Source organism: Perognathus longimembris, chromosome 8 (genome assembly GCF_023159225.1).
Source record: "Perognathus longimembris pacificus isolate PPM17 chromosome 8, ASM2315922v1, whole genome shotgun sequence".
Taxonomy (NCBI): domain Eukaryota; kingdom Metazoa; phylum Chordata; class Mammalia; order Rodentia; family Heteromyidae; genus Perognathus; species Perognathus longimembris.
The window spans coordinates 62,808,508-62,832,395 of record NC_063168.1 but is presented as its reverse complement, the minus strand read 5'-3'; the positions used below and the strand labels follow the sequence as shown (position 1 = coordinate 62,832,395).

At 42.9% G+C, this 23,888-nt stretch overlaps 1 protein-coding gene across 10 annotated transcripts in view; it reads left to right on the top strand.

Annotated features, from left to right (window-relative positions):
- Ncoa1 (nuclear receptor coactivator 1) overlaps nucleotides 1-11,254 on the top strand; it is a 189,366-nt gene extending 178,112 nt beyond the window's left edge. For 7 of the 10 annotated variants that reach the window (XM_048353311.1, XM_048353313.1, XM_048353312.1 and 4 more), the window contains 3 exons: nucleotides 1,822-2,005; nucleotides 5,888-5,977; nucleotides 9,941-11,254. In XM_048353311.1, the coding sequence (XP_048209268.1) occupies nucleotides 1,822-2,005; nucleotides 5,888-5,977; nucleotides 9,941-10,111 (445 nt within the window). In that variant the 3' untranslated portion in view covers nucleotides 10,112-11,254. Of the gene's footprint in view, nucleotides 1-1,821; nucleotides 2,006-5,887; nucleotides 5,978-9,798; nucleotides 9,856-9,940 lie in introns of all 10 variants that reach the window. The other 3 variants (XM_048353321.1, XM_048353319.1, XM_048353318.1) reach the window with 3 other exon arrangements.
- Nucleotides 11,255-23,888: the final 12,634 nt, after the last annotated feature.

Genomic DNA, 23,888 nt, shown 5'->3' with positions numbered 1-23,888 from the left:
ATTCAAAGCCAGCCTGGGCGGGAAAGCCAGTAAGACTTTTATCTCCAATTAACCACTAGAAAACCAGAAGTAGAGTTGTGGCTCAAAGTGGTAGAGCACCAGGCTTGAGCAAAAGAACTCAGGGAGAGCACCCAGGCCCCAAGTTCAAGCCCTGTGACCAATTGAAAAAAACAGCTCCTGCCACCAAATAACCAAGAGTCTACTTGATACCGGGCAGGTCAGAATCGACTAAAACAAGCAATCATAGAATCATTAAATAATTGATGTCATACTCAAAGATAATATAATTGATTCTTTCCTACTATTTATCTGGTAAGAGAAAGGATTAAAACAAACATGTGTGTTCCAAAATTGAGCTGTTTCTGTTTAACAGTCATCTGAAGAAAGAGTCCCAATGCCAAGTCCTGTTGGTTAACCTTTTGTTTGGTTTATTTGACCAGGGGCTCTTCTCTGCTTGTTAAATGACCTGTAATGTCTATGCAATGCCCTCAGGACCAGAGCTGTTACTTTTCTCTTTCCTCCCATGCTTAGGAGTTGCCAAATACCTCCTGCTACCCTGAGAAAACAGTGATCACTTCCATAAGCAGACACGCGTGCAGAGTGGGGAAGCAGTCCCATAAGCCCTGGACTTAGGGTGCTAGTGCGCCCAGCTGCCCTTTCTAGCACCTTGGACAGGGATTCCGGTTGAAGGAGGGCTTGCTCTTCTTCCCTTAATGGAAGAAACTAAAATGGAACTATTGGCAGGAACAGTTTGAAAGAACTTAAGCTAATATATAATCCCAAACATAAATTTGAAAGAAAATTGAGACTTAAACTTTTCATTAGTGTGGCATCATTCCAGTTTTTGAAGCTTTCTCTTTCATTGTGAGGACTTATGTGTCAGCTGACAAATGAGCATTGTATAAGGCAAAATGTTCTCATTAGGAGATGAGCATAGATGAATAGGTTTCTTTCTTCTCTTCAATTATGAGAACATAAGCATATACACTGTGCGTACAAGAAAGGTCCACAGGTGCATTGGCGGTTTTCTAGGCATATAGTTTTCTGTGGACATTTATGTTTTATAATTAACTTGAGAGGATTTTCCACTTTTCTTTCAACATGATGGATACATTGTTTCTTTGCCTATTTTAATATGGTTACTCTAATGTATTTGAAGCTATAAATGTCATTACATCCTGCATACCACTTGAGAACTAGCAAGGAATAAAAAGCAGTGATGGAGGAAATCATTTTTAGCATCATATTCTCCAGAATCAACCATTGATATGTAGTTATAAAATAAAATACTTGTAGTTTTGCAGATCTTGTGAAAGATAAAATTCATAGCACTTTCCTTTGGATGTGTGTATTTGTATCATTAGGAATTTTTAGGGTTTTAATACAAAGTTTCAAGTTGTATTTAGTTATTTACTTCATTAAACTAATAACACAGACCGATATCACATTTGGGATCTTTAGTATAACAACAATCCAAGACTTAGCCATGAAGAAGGAAGTTGGTAAAATAAGCCCTCTGAGAAACATAATTATCCTTCTATTTTACTTTCTAGAGAAGACATGAAGTTATATATAATCAAGCCTCAGGAGATACTTTTAACTTAATATGAGCTCTTCTGTTATTAAATCCATTGAACAGAATTCCAAATGTTTCTGAATTATATTCAACCTTAATAAATTATGAATACATACTTACATGCAACTTAATGAATGTAAAGTATTTAATTTGGAAGCCTGTCTAATGATATATAAGCATAGTCTAGTCATTATTTGCGCGTTCATGATCAGTGGATGTAATCTGGATTGTTTTTGAGTTAACAGTGTCTTCAGTCAAGCTGTCCAGAACCAGCCCACACCTGCACAGCCAGGAGTGTACAACAATATGAGCATCACCGTGTCCATGGCGGGCGGAAACACAAATGTGCAAAACATGAACCCAATGGTGGGCCAGATGCAGATGAGCTCTTTGCAGATGCCAGGAATGAATACTGTGTGCCCTGAACAGGTGAGTGACATGGCTTTCATACTTATCTCTCTCTCTCTCTCTCACACACACACACACACACACACACACACACCCCACATGCCATGACATGACAGTTCACTGTCCCAAAGAAAGGTATGTTGACAATAAACCAGAAAGAACCATACTTCTTTATTCTTTTCTCATGCTGGTAGTTCACACCTGTAATCCCAGCTACTCAGGAGGCTGAGAACTGATGATCATGGCTCAAAGCCAGCCCAGCAGGAAAGTCCGTGAGACTCTATCTCCAGTGAACCACCAGAAAACTGGAAGTGGAGCTATGGCTCAAAGTAGTAGAGCACTAGCCTTGAGTAAAAAACCCCAGGAACAATACTTAGGCTCTGAGTTCAAGGCCCATGACCAAAACCCTCCCCCCCAAAAAAAGTATTCAATCAAAATTTTAGCAGAGTTCAAGAGTTTAGTCTCAAAAAATTAAGTATAGAACAAGAATAGCAACACAACTTAAATGTTGCATCAGTTTTAACAGCTGTGTTAAGAGGTGAGCGCCTAGCACCACACATACTTATATCCAATAAAAGAGATGTGTCTAATGGACTATGAAGCATTTAAAAGAGAAAAGGGCTGGGCGCTGGTGGCTCTTGCTTGTTATCCTAGCTACTCAGCAAGCTGAGATCTGAGGATCAAAGTTCAAAGCCAAGCAGGAAAGTCCATGAGACTGGGAAAATTGAACGTGGAACTGTAGCTCAAGTTGTAGAATGACAGCTTTGAGTAAAAAAAAACAAAAACAATTTCATTAAGCAAGAACACAAGGCTCAGAATTCAAGCCCCAGTACTAGCACCAAAAAAGAAGAGGGAGCAGGAAAGGGAGAAAGGAAGGAAAGTTGGGGGGTGGGGGCGTATGAGGGAAGGATTTAGGGAGGGAAAAGGGAGAGAGAGCTGTTTTAACCAGTTATTTAAGTTATTAGAATTACTGTCTCCATTAAATTAAAACAAAAATGTAATGAACTGGCTAAAAATATTTAAAGTGGACTTCTTATATAGTTTTATCTTGTTTTGAATTAAACTCATTAATTGTAATGATTGGTCCATAACCATTTAATGTATTGTTGCTATGGTTGGATTTAAATATCTTCTATTTCTCTTTTTTTCTTAGTCCTAATTTTTGCCTTTACTATGTGCAGAATGAATAGTTTTATTCATTTCATCTCTTTTGTTGACTTATTTTAGTAGTTACATTAGCGTATTATGTGTCTTTCACCACCATCTTGTCTTCCAGTGATATTAAATCACCTCATACATAATACAAGAATACACAGCAGGATTTTTTTTCATTTCCTCCCTCCTGTGCTGTGTTGTCATTGCTATTAGTCTGCATAGACTGATAGACTATAATACACTGTCACTATTTTTAATTTTTTTTTTTTTTTTGCCAGTCCTGGGGCTTGAAGTCAGGGCCTGAGCACTGTCCCTGGCTTCTTTTTGCTCAAGGCTAGCACTCTACCACTTGAGCCATAGCGCCACTTCTGGCCTTTTCTATATATGTGGTGCTGGGGAATCGAACAGAAGGCTTCGTGTGTCTGAGGCAAGCCCTCTTGCCACTAGGCCATATTCCCAGCCTGTCACTATTTTTTAAGGGTTTTTTAAGGGCTAGGAATGTGGGAATGTGGCGGTAGAGTGCTAGCCTTGAGCAAAAAGAAGCCAGGGACAGTGCTCGGGCCTTGAATTCAATGCCCAAGACTGGGGAGGGGGAATTTTTTTTAAAAGAATTTTTCTAATTTAAGTAAGTTTTCTGCATTTATGCTTACACTCACCACTTCTTCATTCCTTTGTATAATGTTAGATTTTTCAGGGGGGGTGTGTTTTTCTTCTGCCTGGAGGTCTTCTGTTAGTGCTTTGTATAGTGTATTTCTGACTATTCTTTTGTCTTTGGCATGTCTGGAAAGTCTGTTTCACCTGATCTTTGGAGGTCCTCTCCCCGCATTCTGGGCTGGCAGCTTCGGCTGGCAGTGCTATGAAGGTGTCACTATTCCATCAGCATTCTGATGAGATACTTGCTGTCATTTTCATCTTGGTTCCTCCGTGTATGACTGACTTTTCCCTCTGCCTGATATTTAAATCTTTCTCTTTATAACTTGTTAAGCAATTTGATTATGATATTCTTTGGTGTGATTTTCACTGTTTATTGTTCTTGGGGTTTGCTGAAACCAAGAAACTTGATTTATGTGTGTGTAATTTTCATGAACTTTGGCACCGTCTTGGCTTTCACTTCTTCCCAGAGTTCTTTGGTGGGTTGTTTGAGGGGTTGGCTGTCCTGGAGTCTGCACTCGGCAGTCTGCCACTTGGGCTACTCTGCCAGTCCCGTTTTGCTTTGGTTATTTTCAAGGGAAGGCCTCCCTTCATGCCGAGGCCGGCTTGCACTGAGCTCCCCTTAGTTGTGTTTTTCTTGGTTGCTGGGATGCTGCACCCAGTGATTGTGTCTCCCCCATACCTTGAGATGACAGGCATACACCTCTGCACCCAGCCATTGGTGGACATGGAGGTTTTGTGAACTTTTATGACTAGCTGGCCCCAAACCATGACCCCAGGCTCTACCTCCCAAGTAGCTAGGATTGAGCCATCACATCCAGCTTTAAACATTGTTTTATATCATCCCTCTTCTTTCTCTAGTAAACCGTGTGAAGGTATCCTATAGTTCATTGATTCTCTGCAGTTGGGGTAGGATTTGTTGTTGGGGTGAGATTCATTCATTTTTTGTTGGTATTGTTTTGTTTGTTTGTTTTGTTTTTGTTGCTAGTCCTGGGGCTTGGACTCAGGGCCTGAGCACTGTCCCTGGCTTCTTTTTGCTCAAGGCTAGCACTCTGCCACCTGAGTCACAGCGCCACTTCTGGCCGTTTTCTGTATATGTGGTGCTGAGGAATTGAACCCAGGGCTTCATGTATACAAAGCAAGCACTCTTGCCACTAGGCCATATCCCCAGCCCCTCATGTCTTTTAATTTTTTATTGACTGTTTTACGTGAGTTTCACTTGTGTATATCCCTATCGATATTTTTCAACTTTGTTGTCAGAAATAGCTAAGTTATTGGAAATAGTTTGATGTCTTCATGGTTTGGGTTTCTTTTGTTTGTTTGGTGAGGCAAAAGCAGTATGTTCTGGGGTAAATTTTGCCTTACTGTTGAAACAAATTCATTCTACTATGCTACTTGTTACTGTATGAATTACATTGTTTTCCATAATTGCTGCTGGGACCAAGATCTAATCTGCCCTGTGTGGTTGTTGAGAATTAGCCCATGTTATCCATTCAGGTGACTCTTCCCCTGCACTGTGAGCTGATCAGGGCTACAGACTTGAGGGCCTCTGTACATCTCCAGAGCTTCCTCTCTGGCCCTTTCCCCTCTGATATTCTGCCCTGTGGATTCTAGCTACTACTTCTTAAAGAGCCTACCAATGATCAATAGAGTAGAAATTCCTCAGCTAATTTCCTACTCTTGCTTAGGGATTACTGTCCCTCATTGCCTTTTGTTTGTTTCTTTTGTATTTTGAGATCCTTTGTTTCCCTATTTTTTTAGTGGATTCAGTGAGTGGAATAAATATCTCTGTTACTAAATCTCGGCTGAAGCAGAAATCTGTTACTAATTTAAGAGGAAGGCATGTCTATGCGTGTATCACAGAAACTTAGCTTTTTATTGAAGTATTACATATAATACTATACAGAAAAGTTTGCAAAGTGCACACACCTTAACTGAATGTGACCAGCATCCCTGACGATCCCCTTGTGTTCCCTTGCACACTCTTCACCCCCACATTGCTGTAGTAAATTGTTTTATATCAGTTTTCCACTAAAGAATTTGGTCTTCAACTTAAATAACTAGCTTGTAATTTGGTCTTGCATTTCTCTTTAATAGATGAATGATCCAGCAGTAAGACACACAGGCCTCTACTGCAACCAGCTCTCATCCACTGACCTTCTTAAAACAGAAGCAGATGGAACCCAGGTCAGTAAGAAAATCCTGTGCCCAGAGCTGCCAAATGTACTCTAGACACGTGGAGGACGTTGCACAGCACAGTGATTAAGTCTGACCTGGGTATGAATGAGCCCGGACTCTGCTCTTCTTAGCTGTGTCCCTGTGGGCATGTGCAGAACTCTTCTAAGCTGTTCTCTGACCGTGCAGCTAGCAAGTACCTGCTGACAGGATGGTTCGGAGGTGAAATGAGATAAGCTTTCTGGAAGGTCTAATTCAGTTCTTGGCTAGGACAAATAAAAACCCAAAGATGACCACTAATTGCTGTTTTGTAAATAAACAGTGTTAAAAACTAACCTATAATCAAAACACTTCAGAAGCTCTCCCTAAGTTGAGACAAGCAGTGCATGTTGTGTACTCTGAACTCTGCCTTCTTATTCGTGTATTTCTGAACAGCCCAAACAACAAGATGGCCAGTTTCCTCTTTTAACCTAAATTGGGAAATTTGGGGGGGGTGGGGGTATTAGTTTGCTTTGGTCCCTGGTTTAGTCCTTAGTCTCTTTATTTATTTATTTTGCCAGTCCTGGTGCTTGAACTCAGGGCCTGAGCACTGTCCCTGGCTTCTTTTTGCTCAAGGCTAGCACTCTGCCACTTGAGCCACAGCGCCACTTCTGGCCATTTTCTATATATGTGGTGCTGGGGAATCAAACCCAGGGCTTCATGTATATGAGGCAAGCACTCTTCTGCTAGGCCATATTCCCAGCCCCTCTGTTGATGGCATTCTGGCACATATGGAGATAGCAATATACATATATTCCTTGCCCTTGGAATAAACTGTGGGGAGAAGAAAAGAAAGGAAGTTTGATTGTAAAATCTCTGGCTTGCCAGGCACTGTGCTTAGGATTATCTCATTTAAGCCTCTCCATAACCCCGGAAAGGAGGTTGTATTTCTCTTCTTCACAGATAAAGAAAATGAACCTGGGAAGGTAACTACGCACACCATTCACACAGCTAGCAAGAGAAGGAATGGAGCTTCATCCTCAGATATTTCTTTTTTTTGTCTTTTCTTTTTTGGTACTGGGGATCGAACCCAGGACGTTGCACTTGCTAGGCAAGCGCTTTGCCACTGAGCTACATCCCAGCCCATACTCAGATATTTCTAATTACAGACTGCCTAGGGCCTGTTAAAGATAAAACACAGATATATACACATCATATACACGTAAATTGTTATGTAATTGAAGAAGGCAAACTATCAAATTAATGTTACAAGTAACAAGATTGATGGTATTCAAAGAAAGGAAAAATAGGGATGGGGCATAGCTTAGTGGTTGAGTGCTTGCCTAGCCTGCTCAAGGCTCTGGGTTCCATCTGCAGCACTGTACAAGGGAGAGAAAGAGGAAATGGGGGAGGAATAAAGGAAAGGAGGGAGAAAGGGAAAGGAGAAGGAATGTTAGGACAGTCAGAGGACATTTACATAGGAGGTGGACTAAACGGGGCTGAAAAGACAGTTCTCAGGCCAGGTGAGGGAGAAAAATGAGGTGTTGGTTGGAAGCCATATTGGGGGTGGATGTGGCCATAGAGACAGAGAAATAGTAATATCGTAGCATACCTATGGGAAACCAAATCCATGGAAAGTAAAAGGAATCAAAATTGGCACAGTAGGCAGGGGTGACTTTGCAGATACTTTGAATACTAAACTAAGGGCTCTGACTCATTCCTGTAGATGAAGTCATCCTGAAAGGGAAGACTGATACACATGTTAGTGTAGACCTTAGGAAGAACAGGCGGGAAGGGCACTGACAGCTTGCTTTAGAGGAGAAAGGTCAGCTAGGATGCATGTCCAGAGTATGAGCTTTAGCAAATAGGACCAGAGTCCTGTGAGGGCCACGAGGGCCTTTCTGTGATGCAGAAATAAAGGGAGTCTTCCTTCACTAGAAGTTTCTTTAAAAAAAAGTCTCACATGCCACAGAGATTTGTACTGGACAGCACGACAAATCACTTAAAGCAAAACAACCAAGTTTTAATGTCTCAGGGCCCTGCTGGAAGATGTCCAGAGGTGGACACTCAGCCCTCACCCCGATCTTCTTCCTGGCAGCTCTTAGGCTTCCGCGCTAGGCCTTGTCGGTCTGGAGGTATGGCGGTGTGAACAGACCTCGAGATCTGATCCAGGGCTGCCTCTTTTCAAGCTAGGGTTCCAAATGGCTAAAATAGATTTTAGAATTTGTTTAATCTTCCTCATTTTTGTAAAACAAACAGACTTTTAGAATGTGTTTTTTTAAGCAGGAAGAATTTGCTCTCATTTTTTCAAAATGTTTTAAAATACTTAAGAACAAAACCACCTTGGGCTCTGACGCGATATTTCATACTTAGAAACAGAAACGTGAAACTTAGGATGTTTCAGGGCATAATCTCCTTTCTGTTACAGTCTACCTTGACATCTCTATTTGCTCCTATGTTTTTGTGTTTTCCAAACAGAAGCTGGGAGGTAGTTAGATAGAAATACAAAGATGTAGAAAGAGAGACTAAAAAGACAAGGAGAGCACTGGAGTCTAGCTGTGTTGGATAGCTGGGATGGGAAGAAGCCAGCCAGAGAGAAGAGGTAAAGAACCCAGACTGGAGAAACAGAAAGAGTGCTGGGAGGGGAATTGGCCTACTAGAGAGGAAGTCTAGGGTGAGGGTCCAGCAGGAAAAGAGTAGAAATGATACATTTTGGGAAAAACACAGACAGAGGATAGGCTGAAGAGCTGATGTGGTTTAGAGACACAGAAAGAGCCAAAGGGAAAGTGAGTGAGAGCGTGTAAGCAAATTGGGAAACTAGGGAAGGAGGAAGATGTGGAGACAAACTAATCTCACAAGGGATTTAGTTCATCAGGTACTGAAATGCTCAACTCCTGAAGGTCTACCTTAGAAGAAGCAGAGTAGGGTCAGAAATGGGTTAAAGAGCCATCATGGCTAAACAGGTATAGAAATTGATAGGCAGAACATTTGACATTTGGCCAATGAAAGTTGGCTAAGTATGCTAGTGATGAATAATGAAAAATAGAACACTTAGCTAAAATGCTTTGTGAGCCTGTTAAACATGAGGCACGAGTTTGAGACACTTAGGTGCTCCTAGATATTTTACAAGGTGTTTCTGTTCCAGTACATTCAGAAATGTGATATTGGCCCTACTAAGTTCTATAGACAACTTTTTAATAAGGAAGATTGGAATAAAGTCTTAACTTCTGGCTTTGTTTTTTCAATAGAAAATGCTAGAATTAGCCAACTTGAGGCAGCTTAAAAGAATGTTACTCCTCAAAGTAGTCAAAGGGAAAATTCACACTATCCTCTGCTAGTAGATTTCTGTTATTTTTACCTTGTACTTAAGTAGATTGTCTATCGGGAAAAAGTCAAATATAAAATTGCTCTATTGATATTTTATTGTAATTCTAAAGCCAATATGTGAAAGTATGTAATAATATATTTAGATACAACACAAACCTCACAGACATTAACCTCAGTAAGCTGAGGTCCTGTTCCTGAGTTGTGGTGGTTTTATTTTACTAACACTGAGTAATAGCCCTTAATTTCTCAGTGATATCATTAAAAAAAATTATTATCGTACTAAAGTCGCCTGTGGAATGCTCTTAAACTGGTTTTCCAAGTAGCATGTTGATTTCTAAAACCCACCACAGGGTTCCGACACTGTGAAACTGGGTTTCTCCCAACCTTGCCAGTGTTAGTAATGGTGCTCACGTTGAGTATTGATGGCAACCTATAGGAGGCGTGACCATTCCAATTTTTAACTTATTTTAAAGTGTGAACTTTCCAGAACCCTGAGCAAAATGAGTGCAGCGATTTTCTTTTTGTAGGACAAGAAGACAGAAGAGTTCTTCTCTGTGGTGACTACAGACTAGAGGAATGCTCTAGTGAGTTTCCACTTCAAGTAGTACCCACTCATAAGCCGGGGGGGCAGACCCTTCTGTCTAAACACATCTTTTATTTGTGTTCCAGCAGGTGCAACAGGTTCAGGTGTTTGCTGACGTCCAGTGTACAGTGAATCTGGTAGGCGGGGACCCTTACCTGAACCAGCCTGGTCCGCTGGGAGCTCAAAAGCCCACGTCAGGACCACAGACCCCCCAGGCCCAGCAGAAGAGCCTCCTTCAGCAGCTACTGACTGAATAACCACTTTTAAAGGAATGTGAAACTTAAAAAAAAATAGACATACAGAGATATAAAAATATATTATCTATTTTTCTGAGATTTTTGATATCTCAATCTGCAGCCATTCTTCAGGTCGTAGCATTTGGAGCAAAAAACAAAAAACAAACAAAAAACCAGTTCACTTTTGTTGGGAGATTGAGAGATGGTTTGTTTCTTTCTTTGTAAAGGCCTTGGATATTGGAAAAGATAACAAGGCAGACAGTTGGACAATCTATTTCTTGAGCCAAATTTAATTATTCTTATTTTTGTAATCAGTCATTGGCTTCTTATCTGGATGAAGGCTTTTGGAGAAGAACCCAAATGACAAGTTCCAAGGGGAAGACAAAGCTGCCTTGCTAGCTCAGTCCTGACCCCGCCCAGGAAGGAGGGCCTGCGCCTCGCCTGCGCGCGACTCCGCTCGCGTCCACCCAGGCTGCGTGCTCCTCACCACCACCAGCCCTTCCCGCCCCGCCCCAGGCAGCTCCTGTGTACAATCAGCTTCTTCTAGCAACTCTGTCTGTTGGCTTCAAGAGAATACTTCGCCTCCACAAATGTATCCCTTCTCCCCTTTATAAAGATGGATTTAAAGCAGGATGCCTCCAGAAAGGAGGATAGCATATCCACAGAGGAATCCAAAAATACGATTTGGGGGAAAATGCAATAATTTTGATGAGATGAGTGAAGGACACGAAATGAGTTCTGTCAATTATTGTAGATACAATTTTCTTATTAAATCTGGGGGGAGGGGGAAGGCAGCCTGTTCTTTCTGCTTTTATTGTGTTAACCGCTGAGGTAGCTCAAGTTATTTAAAATAAAATTAAATTTACGATCCAAGTAGCTTATTTTTCCCTTAAATCTCACTGTAAATATATTTGATTTCTTGTAGAAATTGATTTCCTTCTGTTTAATTTTATGCTTTTATGATCATACTCTTGATTTTTCTAAACTTGTGTGTGAAATATAACATTGATTGAATTGCAGTTACCTTTGGCTAGTGACGTTTTATTATTTTAGTAACTATGATGCCATGTGTAGATTTGCTTTGGGGCACCGAGCGAGCTGCCGCCGCTGAGCTAGCGCAGACCGCCCCGGCGCAGCCGGGACCCCCGAGCCGGAGCGCCCAGCTCACTGAGCTAGCGCAGACCGCCCCGGCGCAGCCGGGACCCCCGAGCCGAAGCGCCCAGCTCACTGAGCTAGCGCAGACCGCCCCGGCGCAGCCGGGACCCCCGAGCCGGAGCGCCCAGCTCACTCGCGCAGAGGGAAATCAGTGCTCAAAGAAAATCTGCTTTTTTTTATTATTAGATTGACTTTGGGAATTTGAATTTCCATCAGTGCAACTAACAGTGGGTCGGTCCCGCCCTCAGGCTCAGTGATACCGTGTTTCCCTTTGTGTCTTTGTCACTCTGCCACGTCCCATCTCAGCCTGGCCTCTGAGAAAGGAGCCAGTGAACTGACTCTATTCCAGAAGTTCCACCACAGGCCAGGAAAACGCGAAGTCGTTGTGGAAGAAGCAAAGGTGACCCCCATCGCTTGATCTGCATACATCTTGATCTGCATCCTTGGCTGTGAACATCGACAGCGCTGGCTTGAGCAGCTACCTCTGTCTGCACGGCAGAGGGAGGCCACGAGAACCAACGTGGACGAGGAGCATGGACTCACACTTCAAGGAAGAAGCCATTTCCCCAGGTCCTTCTTTCTGCATCTCACCACCCCTACTTCAGATAACTCCACTGAACAGCATCTATTCAGAAACTACACTGAATTTCAAAATGGGTGGAAGGGCTCATGTGGGTAACAACTATGAAACAGAAATAGGACACTCAGTTACAGACATTATCTCTCTTTAGTTTTTCTGAAAATGCATCCCTGGTTTCATTCATTTCCACCTTGAAAGCCCAGCCATACTACTTTAGTCCCTAACCATACTGCTCTAGGAGGTCATTTCCATTTTGTTTGTGATACTCGGATGTGCAGACTTCAGGAAGTTCACCTTTAACTCAGCATTCCAGATGAAGTTTCCTGACTCAGTGCTTTTTGCAGAAGGAACTAGAAAGCAAAGCAGTAAGGAAAATTGGAGATGCTAACATCCTCCCCCATCCCAACTGCACCTTAAAGTATGCATGTCACCTTCAAGGTTTTATAATTGCACTGTTTGTTTTATGTATGTACAGATTAAAATTATTGCTACATTTGAGGAAAATACAATTGCTTGCTTCTATGTAATTCCTGTCATTCCACAGGAAATCCACTTTTCCAGCTACTGAATAGAATTTGTTTAACAACCTCATGGGTTGCCTCTTCATTTATAGGAAAGAAATGAAACCTGCAGTGTCTAGGACTTGCCAAAGCCCAGAGTGACTTCACATAATGAAAGAACATATATCTAAAACCATCCTTGAAGTCACTCTAATATGAGCCAGCCTGTTAACATTTGAGATGGTCCTAGTGACATTGTGATAGGGGCTTTGAAGAAATTCTCACATAGCCATTTGGTTTGGAAAAGCTGTGGCCCACTATCTGGGGCAAGGAGATCGGGTCGAGACAGCACTGGAGAGCCACAGGTAGCATGTCTTCTCAATCCTGCTTATAACGTGCTATTTGCAGTTTTACCCCAGGGTGCTCCATCAGCATGAGACTGTACTTCATAAAAGTTAGACCGTATTTCTTACTAGTGCATCTAAAATCTACCCATATTTAAGTAAGTGGTGCCAAGTTAAGGATGGCAAACAGGCTGGGCTCCAGTGGCTCACACCTGTAATCCTAACTACTTAGGAGGCTGAGATTGGAGGATCATAAGTTCAAAGCCAGCCTGGGCAGGAAAGTCTGTGAGACTCTTATCTCCCGGTAACTACCAGAAAGCCAGAAGTGGAGCTGTGGCTCAAGTGGTAAAGAGTTAGCCTAGAGCTCAGGGACAATGCCTGGTCCCTGAGTTCAAGTGCCAGCACAAAGAAGGGGGTGGAGGGTGAACCAATTTCATTCTAAAGGGTGGCGGAGGTGTATTCTTACACTCATTCCCACATAGTCATTCACATACTTGGTAGCTGTAAATGTTGAAAAACAGCAGACTTTCCCATAGTTGGAGTATGATACAAATAATGCTTCTGAGATAAGGCTGAAAACTTGTCCCTTCGAGCTATCCTACAGCAGGCAGGAATAGAGGACAGTTCGAAACAATTGAGGGGAAATACAAAAACAGCTTTCTATATGGTTTTCTAAAGGTAGGTTCCGTTCCACAGGTCTTAGAGCCCACTATAACAGCGGCAGTACTGATGCCCTTGCTGACATTGACGGCCCTTCCCAAAGAGCAGCTGCACTGCATACAGTGACCAAGTCAGAGCAGCTTCATCTTGAGCAGCCCTGTGCCGCCCACAGTTTGAATGACTTAATTAAGCCCATAAATTCTTTTTATTGGACAGTACTACCTAAGGAAATAGTCTCCATCCAGAACCCTTTCTGCCAGCACTAAATTAATTTTCTTTACCTGTTTGCATGGCTACCAAAGACACAATGCTCTACCCTCATTCACTCACTGGACGTACTTTATGCTCTATCCAGGACTCCTGGGAGCCTCGTGGAACTTAAGTCCACGTGATGGAAGGGGGTTAGTCACAGTGGGCCTTGGGTTAAGTGGTGAAAAGGAGTTCTGAGCCGCCTTATAGGTGAGACCATGTCTGAAGAACAAAGAGATGGAGCTGAGTAAGATTGGCAAAGTGGTGCCGAAGAGGAATTCAGGGCGACTACATGTGTGAAAGCCTGGAGACAGGCGAGGGCCCCGAGAGCTGGGGTTTAGAATGGTTACCTGGTGTTGTGAGCAGTCAAACACGTCATTATGTTCTGTCAGCTGGAGTGTAATGAAGTCAGCCTTTGGCTCCAGGAGGAACATGCAGTCCTAGGCTCTGGCATCAGCCTTCTTGGGAGTTGAACCAGCTGGTAGCTCAGGTCTTTTCCGTAACTAGCCCTATCCAGCCAGGAGCCCGGGCTTTTGCCTCTTCAACACAGTACTCTGTAGCTGGGGACAATATTTTTTTTTAAAAATGCATTCCAAAGTAAACATGATTAAAGTGGTGTTCCCTTTAACCTCCTGATGCTCATTATATTTTAGATGATAATCACTTAGTAACAAGAAAAAAATGTGTATCTCTAAACTTGGATTTTAGTTTGTCATTCTACTTTCCCTTGAAAACTTTTTATAAAGATTTTTTTAATAGGAAAAAGGTGTATGTGAAAATGGAACGGTGTAAATCAGTCTTTAATGTGATTTGTGTGTGTGCCACACGCGTGCACGCTGACACTGGGGTTTCAATATGGCCACGCTCTGGCTTGGTTTTCTTGTAGGCTTCCCACTGAGCCATGCCTCCAGCCTAGCATTTTACTAGTTGGAGACAGAGTCTTGAAGACTTTTCTGCTCAGGTTGACTTTGATCCTCAGTCCTCCATGTCTCAGGATTACAGACCTGAGTCACTGGTGCCCACTAATAATATTTTTAAAGTAATAATGATAACAGCATATTTTTTGGCCAACAGATATTAACTGATACTATTTGCCAGATACTTTCAAGCACTGTCACTATATTAATCAAGAAAAAATTTAAAATCCTGGTCCTCAGGGAGCTTGCTTCCTAATGGAGGTTGATTGACAGTATATCAGATGGCAAGTGCTATTAAGAATATGAATAATGAAATAGGAAAGGAGAAGTGACATAATGGGAGTAGCCTCGCTTTAAAACAGGAAACTCATCACAGGCCTTGAGAAAAGGAGACAGAGCTCGGAGCTGATGGCTCACGCCTATAATCCTAGCTACACAGGAGGCTGAGATCTGAGCATCACAGTTCAAAGCCAGCACGGACAGGAAAGTCCATGAGACTTATCTCTTTTAATCATCAGAAAACTAAAAGTGGAGCTGTGGCTCAAAGCGGTAGCACTAGCCTTGAGCAAGAGAGCTGAGCTTAGGGACAGTGCCCAGCTACCAAAACAACAAAAGAAAAGGCAGTATAGCAAGCAAGATCTTGCTGGGCAGAAATGCAAAGTTCTTTATCTGGAGCAGAAGGAATAAGAATCAAAGGTGACAGTCTCAGAGGTAATGAGGCCCAAGGAGCGCATGGAAATTGTGGCTTGAATTCTGGGGTAGAGAGCCACTGGAGGGAGGTAAAGGAATGAGAGTCTTTTCTATGCATTTTGAAAGGATCACTGGCTTTTGTGTTAAGAATAGCTGTAAATGGGCTGGGGATATGGCCTAGTGGCTAGAGTGCCTGCCTCGTATTCATGAGGCCCTGGGTTCAATTCCCTAGCACCACATATACAGAAAATGGCCAGAAGTGGCGCTGTGGCTCAAGTGGCAGAGTGCTAGCCTTGAGCAAAAAGAAGCCAGGGACAGTGCTCAGGCCCTGAGTCCAAGCCCCAGGACTGGCCACACACACACACACACACACAAAAAGAGAATAGCTGTAAATAAGGCAAATTCAGAAGCTAGAAACTTGAAGAAGCCAGAGGCCTGTTTGGAGACTATTAAAATAGAATTTTTTTTTCAAATGTCACACAGATCTGGGGCCTGAGCAATGGGGAAGGATGGAATTGCCTTAACAGATGGGTGGGGAAAAGAAACAGGTTTGGCTCATTTTCTGTCACAAGTCAAAGATTCCTATTAGATATCCACATCAGTAGCTGGATATATCTGAAAGTAGGAACTTGGAAATCAGCAACATACAGTTGGTTTTTAAAGCCAAAAGTGTGAAAGATAACTAAAGCCTACGTCTTTTTTTATTCTATAAGTGTTTATCTTTTTTTTTTAAGATTTATTTATTTTATTTACTTTTTTGCCAGTCCTGGGCCTTGGACTCAGGGCCTGAGCACTGTCCCTGGCTTCTCTTTGCTCAAGGCTAGCACTCTGCCACTTGAGCCACAGCGCCACTTCTGGCCGTTTTCTGTATATGTGGTGCTGGGGAATTGAGCCCAGGGCTTGATGTATATGAGGCAAGCACTCTTGCCACTAGACCATATCCCCAGCCCCAAGCCTAGGTCTTTTAACTAGGCCACCTTTCTTCCATTAAATGCTAACTGCAGGAATAAAGATGATTCAGCGTTTGAAGTTTAGTGTAATTCACTACAGTAACAGAAAAGCCATACAATCACTTCAGTAGATGCAGGAAAAGTATTTTGAGTTTTTTTTTAATTAGATCACCATGTGTAACATTTGTAATTTGACTCATCTCCAATTAACTCCCCAAAAGCTGGAAGTGCATTAGCCTTGAGCAAAAAAGCTCAGGGAGAGCACCCATGCCTCAGAACCCGCACAAAAACAAAGATTTTGAAAATCGACACCTAGTTGATGAAAACAATCTATTTCTGATAAGTGGAACCATTCTACCCAAGTTTGATCCTTGCTTCCCATGACAATTAGGCCACAACTTTAATGAGCGTATTTGCCTTGAATACTCACACTTCCTTGTGGGATAATGAAAATCAACGCTGCTGAGGCCGTCATGTAAAGCTCTTTCTTCTACTTCTTTTTTTTTTTTTTTTTTTTTTTTGCCAGTCCTGAGGCTTGAATTCAGGGCCTGAGCACTGTCCCTGGCTTCCTCTTGCTCAAGGCTAGCACTCTACCACTTGAGCCACAGCGCCACTTCTGGCCGTTTTCTATATATGCGGTGCTGAGGAATCCAACCCAGGGCTTCATGTATATGAGGCAAGTGCTCTTGCCACTAGGCCATATTCCCAGCCCAAGCTCTTTCTTCTAACATAATGAAAGTAACTTGTTTCTCTGGTTTTGTCTGGTTTCTCAAGACCCAAGGTTTGGAACATGGGCTTTACTTATATGCCCATAGCTAAAAGCCAACTTAGGCCAGCATTCAAAACTTACATTTCAGAGTAATAGCCTTGAGCGAAAAAGCTCAATTAAGTGCCCAGTGGCTGTGTTCAAGCCCCAGTACCTGCACACATGTACACACACACACACACACACACACACACACACACACCTACCACATCTGGATCTTAGATAAAAGCCAAGGCCTTGAGCCTGACCTCAGTGGGCAGCAAAGACTTAGGAAGCAATCCCAGCCATTTCCCACACTACCAGCTTTCCATCCGTAACTCTGGCTCCCGGTCACAGACCCAGAATGCAGGAAGGAGTGCCTGCTCCCTGCAGCATCTGGAGGTGGCATGCGGGGGGGGGGGGGGGGTGCGGGGGGGGAGGGGATAAGGTAATGAAACATGGAAACAAGTGGATTTCCACATACCCTTCAACAGGAGTCCTCCTGTGCATTCTGACAACCCTTGAGAAGCAATGACCTGGGTTTTGATCCTCACTTTGCAAGTTCAGAAACTCACTTCCGTCAGCGCACCCAGAGATAATTGGGCTCTAGGGCATTGAGTCACACAATTCACAGTCACAGGAGGCTGATTTCTAATCTGAAACATCAATTAGCCAATTTCAAATGGTAACTACAGATTTTCTGCACTTGTGAACTACTTGTAACCCTTTCCTAAATCACCCAGTAGTTAATATCTAGATGAGGTATGACTACATTACTATCACAGAGTAAAAAAAAAAACAAAACTGTAAATTCTGTCCCCATGGCAGAATGTCACAGCAAGGAACATGGAAGTACTCGGTCAACTTTAAAAGGTTGTTCACATAGCAGGAACTTACCAGACCTAAGATTATTTTCAAGGATGTGTCCTCTGTTGTTGGACTTAGAGCACACGCTGGGCTCTATTCAGGAAAGTAGCCCTTTTATAGCCTCCTAGTACAACCACAGATAGAGGGTGAGATCCTTGGTCTCCCCCAGGATTCCTCCAAAACAGGTTGATTGGAAGGGCACCAGGGGCTCATAATTCCAGTTACTCAGAAGGCAGAGATCTGAGGATCATGGCTCGAAGCCAGCCTGGATATGGAGTAGAGTCCAGGCCTTCAGTGAAAAAGCCAAGTAAGAGCAGGAGGGCTTGATTTCAAGCCCCAGTACACACATACACTCAGGAAAAGGGAAAAAAATAACCTGAAAGCTGTAAAAAGAGAAGTGACAAATGACTAACGAAGACAGACCTATCAGAATAACAGACCTCTAGGAAGACTTTAGGCCAGAAAAGCCTAAAGCAAAAGCCTGAAACAACTGTCAACCAAGATTACACTAGCCAGGAGAGTTAACCTTTAGAATTGAAGGGGAGATATCTCCAATGGTAAAAGGCCCAAAGTAAGTAGGAACACAAGGTTCATACCTCAACACAATGAAAATGGCATATGCCAAACATACAGTCAATATATACTAAATGGGGAAAAACTGAAAGCATTTCCTCTCAACTCAGGAACAAGGCAAGGCTGTCTGTCCCCTCTTATTATTTTTTTTTTTGCCAGGCTTGGGGCTTGAACTCAGGGCCTGGGCACTGTCCCTGAGCCTCTTTGTGCTCAAGGCTAGCACTCTAGCCACAGCTCCAATTCCAGCTTTCTGTGTACGTGGTACTGAGGAATCAAACCCAGGGCTTCAAGCATGCAAGGCAAGCACACTACCACTAAGCCCTAGTGCTTGAATTCTTAGCTAAAGTAATAAGGCAAAAGAAAAGGTATTCAAATGATAAGTCAAAGTGTGTCTATTTGCAGATGATGCTACGCTTAAAAGGCCTTGAGGATTCCATTCTTAGATCTGATGAACACATTTTAGCACAGAAGCAGGACAAAAAAATCAATGTACAGAAATGGTAACTCTTCCATATAACAGTAACAAAGAATGCTAAGGAAATCATGGAAAAATTGCATCTACAATAGCCTAAATAACAAAACAAACAAAAATCCCTAGGAATAAATCTAACTGAAGAGGTGGGAAAACCTTTACAATGAAAACTATGAAATGTTGGTAAAAGAAAGTGAAAGACACTAGAAGAATGGAAAGACCTTCCCATGTTCATGGATTGGTAAATTGTTAAGAAAATGCTTCGTGAGAAGCAATTTACAGAGATTCAATACAATCCTTATCAAAATCAAATGACATTCTTCATACAACTAGAAAAATCAAGCCAGGCATCAGTGACTCATACCTGTAACCCTTGCTACTTAGAAGGATGTGATCTGGGAAATAGAAGCTGAAAGCCAGACTGAGAGACTTCATCTCCTAAAACCTGGGAAATTTGAAAAAGTTGAATGAGAGCATGAGGCCTTGAATTTAAGTTCAAGTGCCAGCACAAAACAAAAAACTAAAGCTAGGCACTGGTGGGTAACACCTGTAATCCTAGCTACTCAGGAGGTTGAGATTTCAGGATTGCAGTTCAAAGTCATCCAGGACAGGAAAGTCCATGAGACTTTTACCTCCAATTAACCACCAGAAAACCAGAAGTGGTGCTGTGGCTCAAAGGGGTAGAGCGCTAGCCTTGAGCAGAAAAAGCTCAGGGACAGGGCCTAGATCCTCAGGCCAAGCCCCATGACCAACAACGAAAACAACAAAAAGCTCAGGGTCAACACCCAGGCCTTGAGTTCAAGCCCCACAACCAGTACAAAAAGACAAAACAACAATAATAATAATCCCAAAATTCATATGGAAGACACCACAGCTATTGCAATCCTTAAGGTATCACAATAACTGATTTCAAGTTATTATAGAGTCATAGTAACAAAAACAATAATGGTACTGGCACAAAAAACATAGACCAACGGAGTAAGTAGAAGACTCAGAAATATATCCACATGATCATAGCCAACTGAGTCACAACAAACATGAAAAGACAGCACCAACAGCTCAGCTAAGATTAAGAAGACCAAGTTAAGATTGGGAGGACCAAGGTTCCAGACTAGCTTGAACAGGAAAGTCCTCAAGACTCTTTCTCAGCAGATGGCCATAGAGGCATGAGCCTTTCATCCCACTATGACTCAGGAAGCCTAGAATAGGCAGACTGTAGTCCAGGTGTGTACCTGGGGAGGAAACAAAATTATATCAAACAACAAGCAGTGCAAGACCAGGTGCTGGTGGTTTGCACCTATTGTTGTAAGGTAACTCAATCGCAAGAAACAGAGAAGCCACATGTTGAGAGGTCGAATTGGGAGTCTTTATTGGAAAGCTGGCAGCTGCAGGCAGACTCCTGTCACAAAGACCTGCAGCCCCTCAGATACACTTACCACTGTTAGAAAACTGAGCCATGAGAGATGGAGAGGAAAGAAAGAGCAGAAAAATAATACTAACAACCCAGATCCGCTCCAATGGAGAGCTGGAGAGCTTTGGTCACCATGGTGACCAAAGAAGAGACAGGAGACATGAGGCATCTGAGCTGGTCTGGGCCTAAACAGAGTCAGCATTGGAGGCAGGGTCACAGGAGTCTCACGAGTTTAAGGCACAGGACTGGCAGATCCAAGTCCTCATCCTTGCCCCTAGGAATTCAGGAACACCCATCACCTGGGAGGTAGGACTTCACCTTCCTCCACCATGAAGACAAAATGGCACCAGTTAAACCCAATTCTCTATCCACCACATGGCCAAGATGGCACCGGCTGTATCCAGCCAACCCATTTCATTATAATAGTAGCTACTCAGGAGGCTAAAATCAAAGGATCAAGGTTCAAAGCCAGCCCAGACAGAAATATCTGAGAGACTCTTACCTCCAGGACTTTCAGCTCTTATTATCTACACCAAAAAGATGGAATCGGAGGCATGGCTCAAGTGATAGAATGCCAGCCACGAGTGATAATGTGAAGCCTTGAGTTAAGCCCTAACAGAGGCACACATCACACACACAAACACACACACACACACACACACACACACACACACACACACACACACACAGTAAGCAGTGCAAAAAAAGGGCTGGAGATGTGACTGCGGCAGACAGCCTGCCCAGCAAGCATAAAGCCCCGAGTTCAAACCCAAGGATCACTCTCACTGCCCCCTCCCCCCACAAAAAAAGCTCATTTCAATTGTATCAAAGACCTGTATGCAAGACCTGAAATTCTGAAACTGCTAGAGGAAAACACTTCATGATAAAGGTTTTGGCAATAGTTTCCGAACTGGACTCCAAAAGCTAATAAGAAGTGACAAAATAGAATTGCATCAAATTAAAAGCTTCTGCACTGCTAAGAAAACAATTACCAGAGTGAAGAGACAGCCTACAGATGGGAGAAGATCTTTGCCAGCTATTCAGAATAAAGAAGTTTAAAAAAATTAAATAGCAAAAGAACAAAGAGCCCAATTACTTAATAGGCAAATGAACCAAACAGTTCTCAAAAGAAGTACAAATGGCCAATGCATATGTGTGAGAAAGTGTTGAATATGTTCAGCCATAAAGATAATATAAATCAAAATCACATGAGATTCTATCTTGTTCCAGCAAGAAAGGCTATCATCAAGAAAATGACAAACAAATGCTAGTGAGAATGGAGGAACTAAAAATAAAATCCTCATGCACTGTGGATGGAAATGGAAATTAGTGCAGCCACTATGGAGATCCGTGTGGAGGTTCCTTGGTAGCTTAAATAGAAGCACCATAGGATCCAGCTATACAACTCCTGGATATTTACCCAAAGGAATTCAAGTCATCATTCAACAGAGATACTGGCATACTGAAAGAAGGAGACTGGGTCTAAGCAGCACCATCGTGGTGGATGACAGGAAACTGGGTTTAACTGGCGCCATCTTGTCTTCATGGAAGAGGCAGGGAAGTTCCACTCCCAGGTAAATGGGTGTGGCCTGAATTCCTAGAGGTAGAGGCAGGGACTTGGATGATAGATTACTGGACCTGTCAGTCCTGTCATTAAATGTGTGAGATTCCTGTGACTCTGCCCCTCCCCCCACCCCTATTTAGGCCCAGACCAGCTCAGATGCCATTACACCATGCCTCATGTCTCCTGTTTCTCCTCCAGTCACCATGGCATCCCACTTGGGCTTTCCACTGGAGCTGATCTGGTTTGTGGTAATTTTTTCTGCTTTTTCTCCCCTCTCCTGCTCATGGCTCAGTTTTCTAACAGTGGTAAGTGTATCTGAGGGCTGCAGGTCTTTGTGACAGGAGTCTACCTGCAGCTGCCAGCTTTCCAATAAAGACTCTCAAAAGATGGCTTCTCTGTAGCTCACAACTGAGATACAAAGAATACCTACATACAGATACAGACAATACCTACTTATTGCAGAACTATTCAGAATAACAAGTGAAATGCTCGAGTTCGGATCCCCTGAAAGACCTCCAGAGACCAAGACCAATGCAAGCAGCAAAAAGGGCGTTTATTTCCAGCTAGCTCGGTCCTCCGCACACTCAGCACGCTGGTGACGCTAAGAGGCCCTGAGCCTAGGGCTCCCAGCTGTTTTATACAATTTTGGGGGGAAGGCAGGGACTTAGCATACATCATAGCATCTTCCAACAAATCAACACACACCGCGGGAGAATTAAAAAATAATTCTAAAGCATGTTTGGTGCATTTGGTGGCAGGAAGGAATCTGGAAAGGGTCATTGATCAGATTAAGGGACTGATGCATTTAAAATTGATTGGTTAAGCCATAGAGGTGTAGCAAGTGGGGATGTGTGCACAGCTGTAGGGTTTTGATTAGATATTGGAAGTTGCACTCACAGTTGGATACTGGAAATCCCTCTCACAAATACTGGAAATCACACTCACGATTAGATACTGAAAATTCCACTCATAATTACTGGAAATCACACTCACAGTTGGGTATTGGTCTTTACCGGGAAGTGAGGGGTGGGGGGGTAGGACTTATGGTAAGGTCAGTCAGGTACAGAATGTGGTCTTAGTATAATATGGAGTTACTCTGGTCCTTCACTCTGGCTCTACACAAGTTATGATCAACTGAGGTCCTATCAGTGGATGAGTGGATAAAGTATGGAATAAGTATATATATATATACATATATATACATATGTGTATGTATATATAGTGTATGTGTATGCATGCACCACACATGTGTGTACATGCACTGCAGTGTTGTCAGTTATAAAGTCATGTAGTACAGGGGAAAATATGTGGAACTGCAGATAATCATGTTGACTTTGCTTGACCTTCATAAAGCAATCAAACCAAATCTGTTATATGGGTTGTTTGGCAAGAAAACGGAGAAGCCTGGGACTGGGAATATGGCCTAGTGGTAGAGTGCTTGCCTCGTATACATGAAGCCCTAGGTTCGATTCCTCAGCACTACATATATAGAAAACGGCCAGAAATGGTGCTGTGGCTCAAGTGAGCCAGGGACAGTGCTCAGGCCCTGAGTTCAAGCCCCAGGACTGGCAAAAAAATAAAATAAAATAAAAAGGAGAAGCCACATTTTCAAAGATCAAATCTTGGAGTCTTTATTAAAAGGCTGGCAAATGCATGGTAGACCCGTCTCAAAGACCAGCAGCCAGCAAATACACTTAACACTGTTAGGAAACTGAGCTGTGAAGGCGGAGGGGGAGGAAAGTGAAAGGTTCTAGGCAAGGAGAGAGCAAGTGGAGAGCAGAGGTGATTGAAAGAGAATTTATTGGGGTACGTTCCCGTATGCTCCCAGGTGGACCCTCTGGTTGGGATCAGAGAGGTTGTGCCTGGGCCTGGCTCAGGCAGGGTTTATATGGCAGGGGCAAAAGGCGATTAGGTCAGTGGTGGTAATTAGCACGTGGCTTGTTCTGCAAGTCTGGGTGGTTCCAGTTGGTCTCAGGCTTGTGCTTCTAGGAATGGCTGATGCAGATGGTATTTCCCAACAGGAAGGTGGTTTATTCCCGGCATCTGTAAGCCCTCCAGCAGCCTGACATCTGGTGGTTTATTCCTGGCACCGTGTGGTCCTCCAGCGACTGACATGGCAGA